The 20,368-nt window shown below is 41.5% G+C and overlaps 1 protein-coding gene across 1 annotated transcript in view; it reads right to left on the reverse strand.

Moving 5' to 3' along the window:
- The window catches only part of erfl3 (Ets2 repressor factor like 3), a 47,138-nt gene that overhangs the window by 13,659 nt on the left and 13,111 nt on the right, over positions 1-20,368 (reverse strand). Inside the window, exon 2 of the mRNA XM_061049231.1 lies at positions 1,882-2,116. Within this exon, the coding sequence (XP_060905214.1) occupies positions 1,882-2,116 (235 nt within the window). The remainder of the gene's footprint in view (positions 1-1,881; positions 2,117-20,368) is intronic.

Raw genomic sequence — 20,368 nt, forward strand, 5'->3', positions numbered from 1 at the left:
AGAATTCAGTCTTTCACACTTTTAAATCTGCCTTGTTGTTTATTTATAGATATTTGAAGATAGTGAAAACACAAACACAGGTGTTTTTTAGTATACAGCTTCTAAAAGTAAAACATTTTCTTTCCCCCTAGTACTGGGAGGATACACAGTATTGGCAGACGATCATGTCAAGGTATTCAAAACAGTATCACAAAGAAAAATACTGAAAAAACTGATTGTAAATGATTGCTTCTTTATGAATTCCTAAAGCACACATGAAAACAAAAAGCTTCTCTATCCCCTCATCAAGCATAAAAATGAGCAGGAAGCAATACCAAGATAACACACTAGTCATATTTTCATGTGATATTTTTACCTGAACTTAAAACTAGGGTCAAAACAATTACTGTGCCAAATAACTGTCGTAACAAACTTAATAGGCTTTGCTGAGCATGCTGCATTCATTGGCATAATGAACCTTAAAGGTGTGAGCGGCCAAACGGGTCGGTGTTGTTACTATACTTGTCCAGGTCAACCCAGTGGAACGGCATGGGGCCAAGCTCACTCTTGCAGCAGTACTAAAGAACATAGCTTCATGATAAAGTTCATTAAATAGTGGAACTTGGGGAGTTCAGTGCTACAAAGGAGGGTTTGAACCTAAAGTGTTTTCAGACTGAACAGTTCTGGGGACTCCCTGGGAGAAACTGCCAACTGAGGAGCTCCCACAGGATCAACACACTTATATGTGCCTTTTTTCCCCCTGTTTGCATTCCTACTCCAGATAGAAACCAAGAAACATACTCTTAAAGAGCTATTACCCCTTTTTTTTCCATTTGTCCCTTGTGACGGATAAGTCTGTCCTGGAAGGCAGAAGACAGATGCCTCTGAGCAGCATCCTCACGATTATAACTATGAAAAAGTTAATCCATTCTCAAATACTCTACAGGGGGACAAGTAAATCATTCTTACATTTCACCTTCAGCATTTCAATCGAGTTAAGGGGATGCTGCCTCTGTAGAAATGCAGTAAAATTCCATTCATCATGTTGTGTTACCACTTTAAAGCAATTTTGCTGCTTCAGTTACCACCACTAAATAGAGAGGCAACATGGTGGCCATGGTATTGGAGTGCCAACTAAAGTTGAGCCTCTCTTCATCCAGTCCCTCCAGGATGTTGAGATTTTCCAGTCACAAATTCAACCTTTCCCTGTGCAATCTGCACAGCCTTGCGACTTTGTCAATCAACACCGTCAACCATCTAACACGGATAGAGAAAAAGATCTGCTCATTCTTCCTCCCTCTCAGCAGCCTGATAGCATTTCACCCAACAACATGTATTTAGTATCCCTGCACCAACCCACTGTCTCAGCCTCATTCTCCTCAATAACAGGTGATCCCAAGAGCCAGTAGCCAGCCCTTCGGTCAGTCCATCGAGGCCCCTACTTTTTCCTACTGCCAGACTGGAAATGCAGAACAACCTCACGATGTTTGCACATTATGTTTAATTGTTATCATTGCAAGGCCTGGTTTCAGTCGTGGGCAGGTCTCTTAACCTTCGTAAGTGTTCTAAACAAGATGATTCATCAAGGTCTTTGCACCGGTCTGAGTCAGAGGTTTTAAATAATGTAATATATTTCTCATGTCATTAAGTAATCATTAAATATTCTTCCACCTACCATTCTACAACGAAGTCCAGAGTAGAGTTATTTTAGAGCTTAAACAGTCTTGTGTGTTATTTTGTGTATTGTTATTGCGAGGTCTTCATCACTGAGACTTCCAACTGGAGCAATGTGAGGGCCAAATTAAAGTATCCAGTAAATCTTTGTGTGATTATAGCACCATGAAAGTCCTAAACATTCCAACATACAGATACATAATGAACTACGTGTCCATATCATCATACCTTAGAGCCCTGCTAAGCTTATCGTAGTTCATCTGGGGTTTACATTTCCGGGCCCCCCACAGCCGGGCCACTTCATCCGGGTCCTTGATGACAAACTCGCCGTAGTCCCCCTGCCAGGCGATGACATCATGATACTCTTCTTTTCTGAGCAGCTCCAGGATGAAGTGCCACAGCTGGATCTGTCTGGACCCGGGGCTCGACTCAGGCTTGTACGCCCAGTCTGGGAAGGCGAACCCTGTGATAGAGGAATAAAGAGGGAGGAGGGTAAGTGTCTGTCCCTGGAGCATCAATATCAGTGTGAAGGAAGATGGAGAGCACATGCTGTAAATAAACTCAAGAGATTGCATCAAATCTTAAACAGAAGATTGGTATTTATTTATTAATCAAATCAACCTTGAAAACCTTGTGTTTCTCTAAAGAGAAATTCAGACGGTGTCAAAATAAGTGAAGTGAAAAGACTATTAGGAGTCAGCAGTTGTGGAAGGTTCAGGTGAGTGGAGTCTATTCTATGAGGGAAAAGAGGATTATAGGTGTCTAGCCAAGTATAGATCACACACAACAGAGCAGCTTAGTCAAGCACAGAGTGTCCTCATTCATATTTCCCACTGCTCATGGCTGTCTTCTCTGCTCCTATTTTTCTCTGCTTTTTTTCAGTCACTCGAGTCAATCTTTAAATAATGTTTGAGGGTTATTCCCATTTCTCTTTTATTGAAAAGTTTGACACAGTGAAAGCAAGAGGAGGTCAGGAGAAGGTAAAGAGAGTAAGAGAGAGAGATTAAGGTGACAGATCTCAGTTGAGCTAGAAGCTATGCAGCGGGCTTAACCTGCTCTAGTATAGGATCTCCTCCCATATAAGTTTCATATTCTTGATTTAAAAAAGCATGTACAAGAACATTTTCACAATAATGTTAAAAACCTTGTAAGATACATTAATGTCTGTCTCTTTGCCCGTCATTCAGACGGAAACTGTGGCAGTACTGTGAAGTTTTCTGTGGAAATATGAATCTAAACACAGCAACTTTGAAGCATAGAGTTGGCATTAATGTAATTATTTCAAATTACATCACTATTAGGATATAATGAGTTTTTCAGCTTGGTTTTGCAGAACAAAGAGACCATGAAGAAGATAAAAATAATTGTTTGGGTGTTCTGTCATGGAGATAAGTGGCTCCCAGTAAAACAATGTAGACATGCAAGTATGGTGGCAAATAAGGGATTTAAAATAAGGAGTGTTCATTGTAGACTAAGGCTTTTGAATAAACCACATCTCTCTGCTGTCATTCGGTCACATCCTCACCACAGTAGCTCTTCACAGGAAACGCACATGCATACTGAAACTACAATTGTGAAAGTTGTAAAGTTAGTGGGCTTCATGGAACTGTTGGGCCCATGCATGAAAAACCTTTCCACCTCTCCTCCACCTCTTTCCTCTCATGCAGTCACTCTTTCCTACGACCAGAGGAAAACAACATGGCCAGTCATCTCTCTTGTCTATCCCTCCATCGGCTCGCCACCCGCAGAGTAGGTGACACAGAACGAGACCGTGGGTGTGGGTATAGATAGGACTGTTTGTATGAGCATGTGTGTGCCCACATGTACAAGTTTGAAAAGAGTTTATGTGCCAGTGTGCATATTTGAAAATGTTTGTGCAAGTCTCCCACTAACATTCTGTTGCCTGGGCGGTCAAGAAAATCTGACACGGCCGTGCAAAATAAGACTATCACAGTGTAATATTCATCCAGAATTAGCCTGGACATGATTTTATTTTATCAACAATCCTCCTCACAGCGCTGATAAACACACAAGTGAGCAGGCAGACTTTGAAAAAGAAAAAGCATCCAACCTGCTGAAGTGAGCGTGTTTAAGTTGTTATATTATGTTTGGTGCAGGGTTAGTACCTGCTATCACATTACACTGAATAACCAGAAAAGTGGAGTTACCTGTCTAATGCAATACAACAGGACTTGGATAAATGCTACACTTTGTTGTGCCTGCTTTTTTGAATGAATAAATGTTGACTGGATTCTTTATTAAATGTATTTGTCCCTATTTTGGCAACCTGATTTACATGTATAGAGGAGGATAATTAGAAAGACCTTGATATAAAAAGCATTTTCAATCCATATCCATTCATGTGATCAGTACCCTGATACAGTTTAAGAGAAGTAAAATCTTTTAAAGAGATGAATTCCTTTTATTTCCAATCTTGACATAATAAAAACATGTCATTCTTTCTTTATCAACCTTATTTCGACCCGTGTGCTGCTGAGTTTCCCCTCTGAGGATAAATAAAGGCTTATCTTAGCTTATATAAGACTAGCATGAAGCCAGTGTTTGCAATGTGTTTAACTGCAGTGCATGCAAATGGCAACAGAGGAAATGAGGCAGGCTGGGCTGGAGATTGGGAAACAAACAGACCAAAATCATCAGATTATGGATGTGCAGGCCTGTCTATGGATTTGCTGGCTGAGAGCCTGGTGCGTAGATAGATAGCCCTGATAATCTCTGCTGCACTAGCGCGTTCTGACCATTTAGTCACTGTTGCATAACATTAAATAATGTTGGTAGCACATCTGCCACATCTATGAATCTGTAAGTGTTATTATTAAGCTATTTTATCAAGATGAGCGCATTTCTTCACTGTGTTTTGCTTGAATTATATGTAAACGAAGGCACAGAAACAAGCACACATTGAGTATTTCAGCTTGTTAAAAATAGGCTGAAAGGAAAGTTATCTTCCTATGTCTTCTTACTCATCAAGCGTAGGCAACTAGCTGTTCCTATCCACCATTTCTTGGTTGTTTTCCTCCAATCACAGTTGTGTATATGCGAGGCATGGTCAATGAATCACTCAGCTGCCCCACCTACTCACGAGTCACTTTGCAATCTAAAATAAAGATTTTGAATACCAGTCAAAAGAAAAGGAAAACCATGCCTACACAATTTCCATCTCCAAATTCCAGACAGGATTTTATAAGCGTCGAAGTTATGCAGATAGTAGGTGGCTAATGAGGGAATCAACAAACAGGCTGTGCAGACAGCTTACCCTCTTTATTCAAACTATGGATTATTGTTCTCTATAACAAACATCACAATGTGTGAAAGGACCATGGGTGTAAAAAACAGCATAAACTGTACCGTCTGTGTCTGAAGTTGCTCAGACTTTCCAGACTTGTTCAATGTAGGTAGCAGCTAGCGGACAAATACAAAAAACACACATTTTGTCTTTCCACCCTCCTCAGTTTTCACTTCTTAAACAGTCTGAGGGCAGTACAATCACAGAGGAGTACATGGAGGCCAGGCTGAACATGCATGTCCAACAATAACAATTACACACACACACACATATTCCTACTGCAGAGTATAATACATTTCCAGATATAGGAAAGAGACAGAGACTATGTCAAGGTAAAGTATTTGTGGGGAGCTGAGTTGGGAGGGATGAGAAAATGAAACTGACCAAATCTTAACTACTAACCTTGTGCTGCTGCTGTAGAGTCGGCAGCTGCAACACTAAAGCTGTTCAGGGGGCAACATTTCAAGGCTGTGTGTCTGGGAGTTTTTAGCTTGTGTGTAACTGCCTGCATGTAAAGCAGAAGTTGCTAAAAAATGAGCAAGCCAAGCTCATCAAACAGTCACAAAAATTAAAAAGAAGGAATCACAGCATTAAAGCTTCTCTTTTATAGTTCGTGGATGTTGAATGTGGCTAAGTGGGGAAGTGTTTGTCTGTCCAAATGCATCTAATGATCTTTTTGACTTTGGCGTAGACCACAGAGGTCACTTCACACACATACAGACACACACATTGTATGTCATTCAGGTCCCCAGGTGAAATGGATCCCATGTAAATACTAGGAGGGCGAGCAGCAGGCAGGCTGTGTGTGAGACAATCTCAACCTCAAACGCAAACGATTAAGTGTCATCAGCAAAAGCATATTTCAAGGCAACCATGTGGATATATGTATGACTGCAAGTGCAAAGGTGTGTATGTGTGCTGTACAAATACATGGCAGGGTGTCTGGTACATTGTATAATTAGTTTACCTGTCAAAACCTTTACATCAAAGAGCCCACGTGACAGGTGTAAGTGTGTGTGTGTGTGTGTGTGTGTGTGTGTGTGTGTGTGTGTGTGTGTGTGTGTGTGTGTGTGTGTGTGTGTGTGTGTGTGTTAGATGGTAAGGATTAAGTTTAGAGGAATGCAGAGAGCAAGAACAGGTGTCTTTGTCCTTCTCTCCACCCAGAGCCCAACCCAGGCTGAGATGCCCTGACTTCTATGGATCAGCTATCTCATACAGACACACACACACACACACACACACACACACACACCGATCTGTTTCATCAACCTTGTACAACAAATAGGAGAATTTCAGCAGGGAATTTTTGGAATATCTGTGTGTGAGAGTGTTTGAGGTGGTATGATCTTTGTGAAGATTTGTTTCAGGATGACGGAGAGTGTGATGGCTTGGAAGAGCACGACCTAACCCCCCTCCACCACACTTAACCTCTCTGACCTCTACTCTCCCTCTCTTTGGCTCCATTCCCACCCTCACCCCCTTTCCCTCCCTTACTACCTCCCAGGGGAGACACCAGATAGCCATTACAGCATGCATTCACAAGCCCCACTCACTCTCACCCACACATAGACAGACTCAGCATCAATAATGTAGAGACTGGTGTGGAGGGTTGACGGCAGGGGTGCGCCTAATCTCTGCCCTGGGACACTAGAGAGAGCAAGTGCGTCAGGAGGTGAGTGAGAGTGTGTGTGTGTGTGTGTGTGTGTGTGTGTGTGTGTGTGTGTGTGTGTGTGTGTGTGTGTTGGGAGTTGAGGGGCAGGTGGTAGAAAGTGATGCAAAAAGGACTTAGAGAAGGAGGATGATGGGAGGGAGGGAGAGAGGGGGGTTGGAATGAAAGAGAAGAAGGCATGACAAGATGGGAGAGAGAGCAAGAGAGAACAGAGAAAAGAAAGTAGGAGAGAAAAAGACGGGGGAGGGAGAGCGGGCAAACAAAAGTGGGAAGGGAGAGAAAGAGAGACAATGGTAAGAGTAGGAGAGGAGAGAGGGGTTGAATGGCAAGGCAAGGAAGGAGGAGGGGGGAGGTTAAGGGAGGGATGAGATCATAGCTCGTCTGGTAGTCTGTTGTCATCCAGATCAGATTGCTTATCCCCCCCTTTCCTCCTCCTCCTTCTTCCCTCCATCCCCTCTCATTCTCCTCCTCCTCCTTCTCCTCCTCCTCTCCAGGAGTGCGGATGCCTCTTTTCCTCTGTGTGATCTTAGTGGCAGGCCCCTAGAAGACTTCTAACACTGCTGCTATTCCAGTTATGTGCAGCAGTCAAACAATGACCTAGACTCTTTAACACACTGCGAGAGCAGAGAGGGGGGCAGAGGAGATGAAAGCAGCTACAGGAAAAAAGATTGAAAGAAAAGAAAGAAATCCTGAAAGAAAAAGAGACCAGTCCTGAGCTGTGAAGAATTGAGCAGAGTGTTAAGGCGCAGTAAAGGACAACTTATGGTCAACTTACGATTGCCCTCGGACTGCCTTTTTATGCCTGCTCCGTTTAGCAGTTACACATGAGTTCTTGTCCTACTTCTTGGAGTTTTATTTAGTTTCTCGTGAGATTGTTTCTGTCTCCTTAGGGGCTCCTTAGAAATAACAAGTCAGTTAACTATTTTTTATGATTGTAGAGGACAAACAACATTTTTAACGTGATGTTTCTGTGAGCCACAAGCCAAAGAAGAGAAAGACTGCTAGAACGTCAACATGGATATGAACTAAGTTCTTAAAATATTTAGCACCCAAGCATAAACACGATAAAATAAAAAATCCAGACAACTCTAAAGCTTTGGGTAGGTGAGTAAGTGTTAGCTGGGTTAAACCAGGAATTTGAAATGAACATTTCTAGCTATTGAAACAAGTTCTGAAAGATTATCAGAACAAGTCAATGATGAAAATAGTTCAGGCTCTAACATTTAACAACTTCACAGTCTCCAAGACGTGACCTGGAAATGCAATGCCAAGGAGGGCGAGCGCTGATGGGAAGCAGGCAGAGACAGACGGGCAGTCAGACAAAGTAGACGAGTGAGAAAAGAGATGAGGAGGAGAGATTCCCAGAGCTGTGAGTCCTACTCAGCAGCAAATCAACTGACAGGCCTGTGCCAAACTAACAGTGGAGCTGCAGACTCAGGCTTTTTACACAGGGCTGGGGCCTCTAAACAGCCATTAGTGGCAGTTGGCTAGTACTGCGCTACTTTTAACCAGCTCAGCTTTAGCGTGGATGTGGGAAACATTCGGTGCAAGAGTTTGAGTGGGTGAGGGGGGTGAGGTCACTGCCGATCCTGAAAGTCTGTCAAAACTCAAAAAAAAAATTGCCAGACGGTATTTGCCTATAGCGCTCTCATTCACAAGGAGACACAGCATTGTCTTTGACACAGCCGCATGGATAAGTGAAATTGCTTGAAGCGCCAAACCCGGGGAACAGAGAGAACAGACACACAAGACCAGGAGGTGGAGGGGAGGGATGGAGGGATATTAAAGACTTTGGAGGGTGAGACAGCGAAAGTAAGAGTGAAAGGAGGCAGAGAAGGAGGAGGGTCGGATCAGCAGGAGAAGGAGGAGGAGGAGGAGGAGGGTAATCAGAGCCCATACGCCTGAATCCCAAAGTGTCTGGACTATTCCCACCAAGTGCATTAAAAATTCATTAGGCTATACTCAAAGAAGGCTGGAGAGTGAGACAGGGACACAGGAGAGAGAGAGAGAGAGAGAGAGAGAGCAGAAAGTAGTAGATACAAGAAACATGTTGATGAGAAAAATTTATAATAGCTAAATAAAATGTATTAATTAAATATGAGCTACTGTAGAAAAAAAAATGATAGTTTCACATAATTTAAAGCTGAAATGTTAAAATAGCGCAATCAAATTAATGTATCAAAGTTTTTGTACAATAAGCACACATAACGATGCTCTCCAATATGGAATAACCTTCTGATTATTTTATAAAATACCAGAGTCATTGTCTGGTTTGTAAAATTAAAATCTAAATATCCCCAGAACATAGCATCATAGAGTTGCTTGTTTTGTCTGACAAACAGCCCGAAGCTGAAAAAGAATCAACTTACTATTAAATAACAAAGAGTAAGGTGTTTTACCTGCTTTTTGTAAAGTGTCTTGAGAAAAACACTTGTTATGAGTTGACACAATACAAATAAAGATTGATTGATTACTATCAGAGCAAGGTCAGATAACCAGCAGATATTGACTGATATGGAAAAGGGGATTTTTTTTGGCCTTTTTTGATTACAAAAAGTGAAACAAAGACAACAGACACACACATGTCTGCAAGCAGCTAGAAAGACATTTAGAATTTCCGTCAGTGGAAATGTTTAGTAGACATGCAGATCAGACGTAAAACTGTTAAGTGAACTATTCATGTTAATTTCACTCTGGCACATTGCAGAACTTTATTAGTCAACAACGACGAAGAAGTAGGCTGCTTTGATGAATTACGTGGGATTGGCAACGTTGCAATTTAATCGTTAAATGCTGCATTGATTTTATTACTTTGGACCCAATCTTCCACATACATGTGTGTTGTTGTGAATAATCCAGATGAATTTGCCTTCAAGGATATTGTTCTTGTTGGACGTCTGACAACAATGATGCCCCCGCTGCCTCACCTGAGTGTCAGTCTGGGGAGTTAAACACACTTAACACACAAAAACATGTTAGCCTCGAAGGCTGCTCAACTATTCCTAAAGGTCACAACAGTTTACATTTTCTATAGGCTCTTACTCACAGCCATATAGCAGCAGAGGAGAGAGAGCAAGAGAGAGGAGAGTGCTTTGTGGCCTTGGAGGGGCCAAAAATAGCACCACACACACTTACACACACTGGGGTTATTGTTCAACAGTGGGAGAGCAAGAGGGAGAGGGTGAGAGAGAGGAACCAACAACATAGATGGAGAAAAGAGGGAAAGTACACAAGTGCTCAAGGAGGAAGAGGAGGCAGCAATGAGGGAACAAGTGGGACAGAGAATGAGAAGGACATGACGTAAGATGAACGATTTAGTCTCTCTGCTCGCGGCTGTAGAGCTAGTCTAACAGCGAACAGACGGACGTCTTTTCCAGGAAATTGTAGGGGAGGAGCAAGAAATGGAGAAAAAAAACACCCATAGGGATCTTCTCTTCCAGAACGAGCTCCTCTCCAGCAGCCGTCCTCATCTAATTCACATGCTCGACTGAGAGAGTGTACACGGCCTGTTAAGTCACAGCATGGTTCAAATACCCATTAAGTGAGGAAAGGCTTTGAAGTGTGTGGAAGAGTGAGTTATCTCCCATCTCTTCCTTTTACAGCTATATAGTGCTCTTGGGTATTTAACCGATAATTTACAAATATTTTAACATACCTGCTAAAAACAAAACTTATAATATAATAACTTAAAATATATTTTAATGTAAACTACATAGCCATTTCAGTTTTCCCCCAAGGTTTATTTTTTAGGGGACTAGAGTGAAGAAGGAGTAGTTGCATGTACAGGACCTGTTTGGGACTCAGACTTTATATACAAATGGACAGAGTGCCTCAGCCTCCTCCCGTTGAACAGGATGAAGCCAGAATACACCCTGGTTAAATTTGCAACCACAATAAACGAAGTAGGGATCTGCTGGAAGAGCTGTGGTAATGATGTCACGCAGCTTCTGCTAACGAAAAGTTTAACACACATTGAACTAAGCCATTAAAATGACAAATATCACTCAAGTGGGTACAGTCTACAAGTAAACAGATTCTGGTAGAGTCTATAGCACTGACATAAAACAAGTTTAACCAACTATCAATCGGGTAGGACTGACAAAGAGTATTACTTAAGCGGGTCGTCAGATTACGAAAAAGCTAAACCCTTTGATAAGAGCTTGATATGAGAGAAGTGTTTTAGCATCTCTTCCTGCGACAACTAAACACACAACATAGACCAGCTAACTAGCAACATGAACACACAACAGACGCTTCTTCACCTGGGACCTCCAGGAAAAGACACAAATACACACGCACCTGTCCAGCTTTTTCACACGGGAACATGTTGGCTAAAAGACACATCCGTAGCATCCACAAACATATGCAGGACAAAAGCACCATGTGAACAAAAACAGATAGTAATGTCCACAGGTAAAGCCCTAGGGCCCTGCACCTGATGCACTCTCAGGTGGTCAACTGGACTTCCCTCTGTGTAATCACACTCATAAACAAGCTTGGTGGGAGAGTGCGTGTTTTTGAGTGTGTGTTTGATGAATTTGTTCCCCAGAGGGTGTTCAGAAGAGCAGAATAACATTGTGTCAGTGGGAGAAGAGTCCTGTTTGTCTCTGGATGCTGTTTGGTATTTTTGCTCTCACCAAAGTGAACCTCTTCTCCCAGGACATTAACCGCTCTCCTTGGACACACAAACACACACGCAAACCATTTCTACATGCTGCAGTTGTACAACTCAACATTGCAAAGGACCAAAGTAAAAACTCCCACCTATGGGTCTTAAATTGGTATTGTGTATTTTTCAGTGTATATACTAGCATTCAAACTACAATGGCAGATCCAAATCTGTATTAAATATAACAGTGACATTATATCATTTCAGTGCGTAAAATACAAAATGCATAAAACTACGATGTTAAAAATCTCTGTGTGAGATGTATAAGAAAGATTTAATCTGGCAATGCAACACCATCAAAGTGGTCCTGTTCATTTTCACCTCTACGGTCAAATTATGGCTTTTATAGTTTGGTTAGTGTCAGTGGTGTGTAATTTTCCCATGATGGCCGAATAATGTCCTTCAAAGTGACTTTTTAGGGAAAAGCTGTTAAGGCTAACAAGAGTGTGTTAGAGGCCACAGGCGCCTCTCTTCTCCTTCACTCTGTCACTCCACCTCACAGGCTGCTGTTAATGTACTCCTGCAGCCAACAGCTTTGCAGAGAGCTGCCAGATGACACTTCACCTCTGGTTCAACAACATACTGCCTACACTCACTACTGCCTGCAAGAGTGTGTGTATATATGTGTGTGACTGTGTGGACACCTCTGTGTGTACTGTAGAATTGCATAGGGACATAGATATTGACCTTATAGTGATATAAATGATGTGTATTTTCTTCTTCTTTCTTAATTATTCTAAAACACATTGTCTTAATTTGACCACACACTCAAATTTAACTTGACAAATATGTCAAACTTTTTAATAATTTCATAAATGTTTTCTAGTATTCTTCCAACCAAAATTGCAACATTTTTGAAAGTCCAGCATCTTAATTGTGACCATCTAAAGTTGTACTTGACTATTAAGTGTCATGTGTAACTGTGTTTTGGACTGCAGGATATTTCAAGTTTATTAGACGTTAAGGGTTGAAAATCTAAGACATAATAAAGGGCACATTTCACTCTTTTCAGACATTATTTACAGGCAACACTTAATAGATTGAAAAATGAAAAGCTCAATTATAGGACATGGGATGAAAGTAAATGTAATCTTATTTTATTCATTTAAACGTATGAATTGTGAACGAAAATGCTGAATGTTTTGTCCAAACCGTGGAGCTCTATGCATGTGGCAGTGATCAATGTTAATGTCGGCTGTAAGGTCAAAAGGTCAACGTATGATTTTGCCACACAGCAGTAAATAAAGATATGTCAGCTGTTTGTGTTGAAGTGTTTGTCTGCGTGTGTTTCTAAGAGATAGATGGCACTTTTGGGAGGAGGTTTCCTGGAATGTGCCACTGAAGCGGGACAGGATGTTAGCAACCGTTGTGCACCACAACCACGGGTCTGTTTCCTGTATGTGTGTTTGTTTGTGTGTGTCCATGCATGTCACTTCTTCTGATTTACACTCAAATCTGATAAAAATCAAAACCAGCTGATTATACTAGGAAATAATGAACTATATTACTCAGAAATTTGTGTTTTATGTAAAACAAACAAGTGGGAAGTTGAAAAACAGAATTTAAAAAAATGATGCGCACTTGTTGCACTACACTGTCTTTCTAACAAATGAGCACACACTCATGTGCAACTTCAACAATGTATACATGCTTCAACTTGTATTTTTTACAGACTTAAGTGTGCATGTGACAGCAGGGACCATAGAAAAGCCTGATATTTCATACACAAATGACAACAACAGGGCTCCAACCTGCTGAAAACATACAGAGAACCAGAAAAACAAGTCCACAATAACAGCTACAGACTAAAACACCCTGCGTGTGTATATATTTATGTTTGTGAGTGTGTGTGAGTGTGTGTCAGTGCTGACTCAGTGCGTGAATGTGTTTGTAATTCAGCCTTCACAACGCAAACTCTCCTCCATTCTCTCTCTCTTTCTCTCAACAGTGTCTCCTAGCAACCAGACACTTAACTCCTAAAAATAACCCCCAGAAACGAACAGAACAAAAAAATAAAGCATAAACGGCAATTAATCCTTTCAAGCCTGGAACACGGACTCAAATAGAGCAGGTATTAGAAAGGAAAAGAGCAGGGCAGGAGCAAGCGGGCGAGAGATGCTGAGAGAAAAGAGTGGGAGGGCTGAATCTGCCAGCAACAGGTAGTCGTCAGGAGACAAAGGTCTAAGCTAAATGACAGTGTGAGTGTGTGTGCGTGTGTGTGAGAACACTTGTGTGCCCACCAGCTTTGGCTGGGAACAAGAAATAACTTTTCCACCCTCACCAAAATCCAGGGCCGATCAAGACAAACAAGCCTCCAGTGTAAACGAAGTCGGCTGTCCCGCAACAACCTGGCAACAAGACCTGAGTTTGAAGAGAACAACACATCAAAAGACCCGCCAAAACCTCCCTATCTTTGACGGCAGGCACCTTTATTTTTTTGTTTTGTTTTTTCCTTTCCCTCCTCTTTCTACAACTTTATGAAAAAAAAAACAATGTTATGAAACAAAGTAAAAGACAACTGAGTCATGAGCGGGCACAGAGGCTGGATGTCTAGCGTCTGAAGCCGACACATTCCTCAGAGGATTAACATTCTGGATGTGTGATGGCAAGCAAGAGACGAAGCCGCCAGACACCTGATCTTTACACCAGACGTCTCACAGTTCAGGAGGAGTTGTTCTTATAGAGTCATAACGCATTAATACCATGCTGCAAAATGTCTTTAATTGTGTCTAATCTCAGGGCTTCTTGCTGTAAGCCCTGCCTGTAAGGAAACACACAATTTCGGGCTGTGAAATTCAAATCAATGAGCTGTGTGGAAGTTAGCAAAAAAACTTAAGAGTAAGTGAGGGATAAGTCTATAATGGAGATGCAATTAGAGACTATGTTTTATTGCATTATGATTAATTTTTTTAGACATTCAAATGTTATAGTTGCTTTGTGCAAGTTTCTAGAGAAGAGGTAGTGTGTTCAAACTCCTTATTGTTTAAATAAAATCCAAAAACACGAAGAGATTAAAATGACAATTGATTTAAAATGTAGAAAACATTGATTGTTACATTTGACACGCCGTTTCATTTTTGTTGCGCATAACTTTTCATTAGCCATTAATAATTAATCAATCATAGCACTGGTTTAGCTTGAGCAGGTGCCCCAAGAAAAGGCCCTTGACACACCATGTGGGGCTTGTCATCCACGCGCTCTCTTCCAAGCATGTGCTGTCCCTCTTCAGCTTTCCTATATAATGAAGGATATTGCCAAATAAACAATCTTATTTATTTATTTTTTTTTTTTAAATCAACTGTCAAGGTCCTAATTTTTGAAGAACTTGATCAGTTGACCAATCGTTTGAACTCTACTGTAAACTTGTGCAGTCCTCTGGCAAAGCACATTACTTTCCTACCTCTGTCCCTGCCCATTATATTCATTATCCCTGCTCCTTTAGAGACCTGGTGTCTGGTCACATATTGTCCCTCAATTTGCTGCTCCCCGTTGTTTTTGTTTTTTTGATGCATCATTTACACAGACCAAAAAATATCAGTATGAATAAAACAGGTTTGTATAAATTTGGGAATTTCTGAGCTGCTGCTCTCTTGTTTGTTGTGCTGGGCTTGTATTCAGTTGGGGATTCATTCATTAATAATATATTGTACTGTAAGTTTCTAACAAGGTTTGAGGTTTAAGCAGTAGGACTGACAAAGTTGAGAGTCAGATGCAGCCCAAATATTAGCGTACAACTCGCAAGTCCCAAATTAACAACTTCATTCAAAAGACAGTAAACCATTGACTCTTATTAGGTTGGTGGATTATAAACAATATGTGGCTGTGAATAATGTAATATCACAATGAAATGGATTTCATTTATACTAAGGTTTTTCTAGGACATGTTTCATGTACCAACTCTTAAGTAAGTGGAACTTTTTTGAGCTCTGAAGGACACCATAACTTTAAGGAAAATGGTGAGCGTGGTCTTTATTGACGCACTCCTTTCTGAAGGCTCACTGTGTTTTAAAGTTTTAAAGCCAACTTATCAAATATCTTTGACAAAAAAGCTCCAACTTTGATTCAAAGTGTGGGTACAGTGCCTTATTCTCTACCTTTTCAGGTAACACGAGATGTCAAGTAGATTATACAACTTTAAGAACTTCAAGAGCTATGCATGCACACTCCTCTCATTTCAATTGTGATTTATCTTGTTCATTCTGAAGACAGTCGTCTTGAGTCAATGTACAATTGCTGACCTATGACCCGAGCTTTAGTGGCAGTTGAGCTTCCATTTTGTAACTTTAAAGTGTTGCTTGGTTAGATAAATCTGCACGTGGTAGGAAACTTGCTGATCATATAAAGTGGTGACCAACAATTGGTCCAAAGCATTCTGGGATTAGTTGGGTTTCCTGAGTGTGTTTAAGCTAAAGGAGTCGCTTATATTTCCTTACAGAATCTGAAACAAAGAGCGTTCTGCTGGGAATATTTGTTCATAAGGTGATGATGCCATTTTTCAGTGCAGTGCTGGTTTGATTAAATTAAGAAATAATAAGGAGATAAATGTGAGGAGAGTTTGTATTATGGCAAGCAGGAGAGCACAATCATAAAGCTTTCCTGGGGATACTAACATGTCGTTTTTTTGAGAAGCATTTTCTAACAATTATTGTAGGAGAACAAAACATACAAACTGCAGATCACTAGCAGGCTTTCAGGATTCAAAATCCCTCTTTAAGCAGTTCAGCGAGCAGCAGAGACTCTTGATTTTTATAATTTGACTGAAAAAATAGTACATTAACTGCAATAGAGCAGAATGTGGCCATGAGTAAGATGCAAAGTGATGTCTCTATTAAGTCTGAAATGTATGGTACTCATCTGCATTTTGTTCCCTGTTAGCAAGTAGCAAAGTATTTTACTGAAACACATTAACTGATGTTGGTATACTAATGTACTTTATGAACAGGAAGCCAGTCAGAAAAGGCTAAAGACAGGTTCATAGACACACAACTTGTTGTTTATCAACCTTTTCCTGCCTGTATTACATGATAAATATATATATACTTGTGAAATATAACACAGACTTATAGCTTTCTTATGGTACATTGGGAATATTTGTGTTTTAGATCTCCTTTTAAAATGTAAACTCTATATAACAGTCTTACTATAACCTTAAGAAGGTGGCACGTGTGATTGTAATCTGAACCCCTTTTTGTTAAATTCTTCTCACTATGCATGCATGTTATTTATATGGCTGGCATTACTTTTACAATTCAGAAGACAGCATCCACTGAAAAAAAAAGTCAGATTTAAAATCTCAAAGCTAAAATTGGAAGCCTGTGGATGTACTGTATGTGTGTGCCTCTTGTTGTGAGCTGCATGCTGTTGTTCAGACAAGAGGTGAGAGTGGAATGGGTGGCTGGCCCTGGGGAGTCATGTTTTTCTCTGGTGCTGCTAACTGTGCTGATGATGATGGCTTGCATTCAATAGGTATTCACGGTGTGTTGCATGATACAGGCATACACATGTCACACACAGTTACATAAAGTGTTTCATCAAAAACAAATGCTACACAGGTCTTCCAAATTAAAAAAAAAGAAAACATTGGCAGCAAGTGTGTGTGGAAGAAAAACAACATCAAAGTGTCATTTGTTGACCAAATCAACATACACCCATCCAATACATACACGCACCCTACCTTGAAGACTATCATCCAGGGAGATATAGACCTTACTTAAGGGTGAAGCAAGAGGGCTGGTGGCCTGGTATTCTGAACGGGCCCTGGGGTGATGAGTGAACAGGGGACATTACCAGCTTGCCAACCAGCACTGTTGTCCTTAACACCTTTCTGCTGCTGGAGGGAGAGCAGCTTTGGAGGTGTCTACAACATCCAGCTTGGAAAGTGCTAATAGATGACTAATTAGAAAAGAAACGAGGTTCACGTCAGCATTGCATCAGGAGTATGGTAAGATAAACAGACAATAGGGCACCCTCTCTGTGTTTACAGCTGAAGCAGGGGTCTGACTGAAAAGATCAACATTGTGGAAGCTTTAATGGATTTTTTTTATTTGGCATCATGAAAGTTGACAAAGTATTGAACTTTTGCCAATTATTGCCCTCTTATGGTAATAGTCTAAACAAACTATTTTAAAAATAAATAGTGAAAAGAATGTCACCTTTTCTTACCTTATACAACAATTTATACACACTTTCCTGCAAACATGCAACAATTCACAGAGCGTGATACGAAGCAAAACAATCAGTCTCAGGCGTCAGACTCAGTGCTTCTTGTACGTCAGAAATGTGTGTGTGAATAGCACCAAAAATACACACTACTTCGCTATGTCCTCTCAACCTATTCCTTCCTCCATTTCTAGTCTATTCCTCCATCAATCCTCCATCCCAACCCTCACCCTTCCCAACTGTGTCCAACCCTGTGCGCTTTCCTGCCATTCTTCTATCAGCTAATTTTAGATGAAGGAAAAAGCTCCGTCCACATCTGCTAGTCATTCTTTAAGAGCATTGTGTGTGTGTGTGCTTGTGTGTGTGTCTGTGTCTGTGTGTGTGTGTGTGTGTGTGTGTGTGTTTGTGTGTAAAAAGTAAATTAAAGTAAGACAAAAACAGAAAGAAAAAAAGAAAACCAGGGTAGAGACAGAGTTCGCTTCAGAAAAGTTAATCATGACTAAAACACAATCATTTCGATTTGGAGTGTTTTCTCTGCATTTACTTGACAGCGGTAAACCGCAAGAGCAACAAACTGCCATGAAAAGTCAAGAGAAATGCAAAAAAAACCGAAACATTATAATTTAGCTCAATTTGCCTCGAAAAGCACGGCCAAATGTTGAGGCAGATAGCTTGGAAACAGTGCTCTCTTTAATGAACATAAATCATCCAAATGGAAGTAATTTGTAGTCCGAAACAAAAGACAGAGGGAGAATGCACTACCCATGGTTTTGACGTTCTGGCCACAGGAGAAGTCAAAACTCAGGTTAATGCACACAAATAACCATTTTTTGCAGTAGGGTTGTGGTGAAAACACATTTCTTTACCGTTTTTTCTCTTTAAGATTAGGTATAATATACACCACACGCCATCTATAACTGATGGAAGTCACAACTTCATAGAGTTTATTGGATTCATTCTAGGCCTACTTGGGGGCGCCGGTAGCTTAGTGGTCAGTGTGTGCACCTCATCAACGGAGACTAAAGTCTTCCAAGCGAGCGGCCCAGGTTTGAATCCAACCTATGGCTTCTTTCCAGCATGACATTCCCTACTCTCTCTCTCCCTGATTTCTGACTCTATCCACAGTCCAGTCTCTAAAATAAAAAAAGGTACAAAAAGCCCCAAAACAAACCTTAAAAATTAGGGTATTTTTGATAATACTGCATTAGCACTGTCATCAGCTTGCCATGAGAGCTAGCTTTGAGTGGACACATACACGGCCCTGCAACCTCACAAAAACATACACATGCGCGCACACACATACACACACACAGGGTTCCTGGCAGTCAGCGCTGTGCGTCACAGTGGGCTGCGAGGGGGACACAGAGGGCAGAGCACAGCGTGTTTATGTGTGTGTGTTTATCCCGTCGTAAACAGGGACAAGGGACACATGCCGTGTCACCGCCTGTCACCACTTTCTCTTCTTTCCCGTCTGTTCTCACCCTTCCCTCAGTTTCTCCTCCTTCCCTTCAGGTCCTGATTCTTTGCCCTTGCCTTCGCCTTGTGCCCCCCTCACCTCCCTCCCTCCCTCCTCCCTCCTCCTCCTCTCTATCTCACCCCACTTGGTCAGCTTGTTAAGCATGTCTCCTAAAGCTGATTAAGTAGTGTTGATCGGCCTTACGTAACATTCACCTCGCAGACGTCGCTGCCAGCCAGCCAGCATATTGTCTTTGTGCGCGTGTGTGTCTGAGATTGAGAGAAATCACAGAGGCAAAATTTGCTTCAATGAACATTACTCTGCATGGCGAATTTGCAGTTGCACACACGCATGCACACACATACGCCTGTGTGCATGTATTACGGTAACACTTCTTGGATTGGAGCCAAGTAAGCACATGGTCTCACTGACATGAGCACATTTGGCCATGATGGAGGAATGTGTACATCATCACAGCCTCCTCAGGTGTGTATGTGTGTGGGTGTGTGTGTTAGTGTGCAACTACTGCAGGGAGTGCATATAATCGCTGCTTATCCCTTCGTCGAAGGCCAAGGGGGAAAACCCAGCTACAACACTGCAGCAGGGGGTGAGACACATGTCCCCTCAAGCACACACACACATTTGAAATGACAGACTAAAGGCATAAACAATGAAAAACATCTTTACAAGAATGAGCACACCTCTTGTACGCTTCAACACTGTGTTGGTGGTGCCTGTAAACAAAGCCCTGCTCCAGATCTCATTAATTGGTGGAGTGATTGAGTTAACGAGGCGGTGCACACAGACGGGTTAGAAAGGTCGGCCACGGCTCCTCTTTTTTTCCTCTCCTGGTTTGCTCCTGCGCTCTGCCTCATGGGAAAGATTAGAATCCTCAGCTGGAGCAAATAAAGCTGGACGTTATGCAAGAGCCCAGGAGAGGGAGGAAGAGAAAGAGAGAGAGCGAGAGAGAGGGAGAGAAAGGCTGATGATGATGTAACTTGAGAGATGAGCAAAACAGAAATGAAGGGCGAGGGAGAACGAAGGAGAGAGGTGTGTGACAGAAGGTCTTGAGGCAGTTGACCTTACACAATAATCAAGCTCCACTATATGTACCTAACTGTGCTTTATGGTGCCAGCTACCCATCTGAACAATGCTGGACAATCTGCTTTACTAGGCAATGAGCTCAACAGTAGTAAACACACAGCTGCCCTGCGCTGGCACAGACCAGTCCCCTTCACGCTCTCACAACCCTGTCCCAGCCAGACGCAGAACCAAACTGCAGGATTTAAGGTCAGATCCAGAAAGGAAGGAAGAGAATTGTAGCCATGAATGTAGCTGATTCTCAATGGTTAAATGGTAAAGTTTGCTTTACATTTACTTAAGAGCTGCATACAGATACCGTAATAGATCTTGTTACTGACGTGGTTTTTAAAAACACATTTGAACAAATGGGAAAA

This window comes from Labrus mixtus, chromosome 11 (assembly GCF_963584025.1).
Source record: "Labrus mixtus chromosome 11, fLabMix1.1, whole genome shotgun sequence".
NCBI classification, from domain to species: Eukaryota; Metazoa; Chordata; class Actinopteri; order Labriformes; family Labridae; genus Labrus; species Labrus mixtus.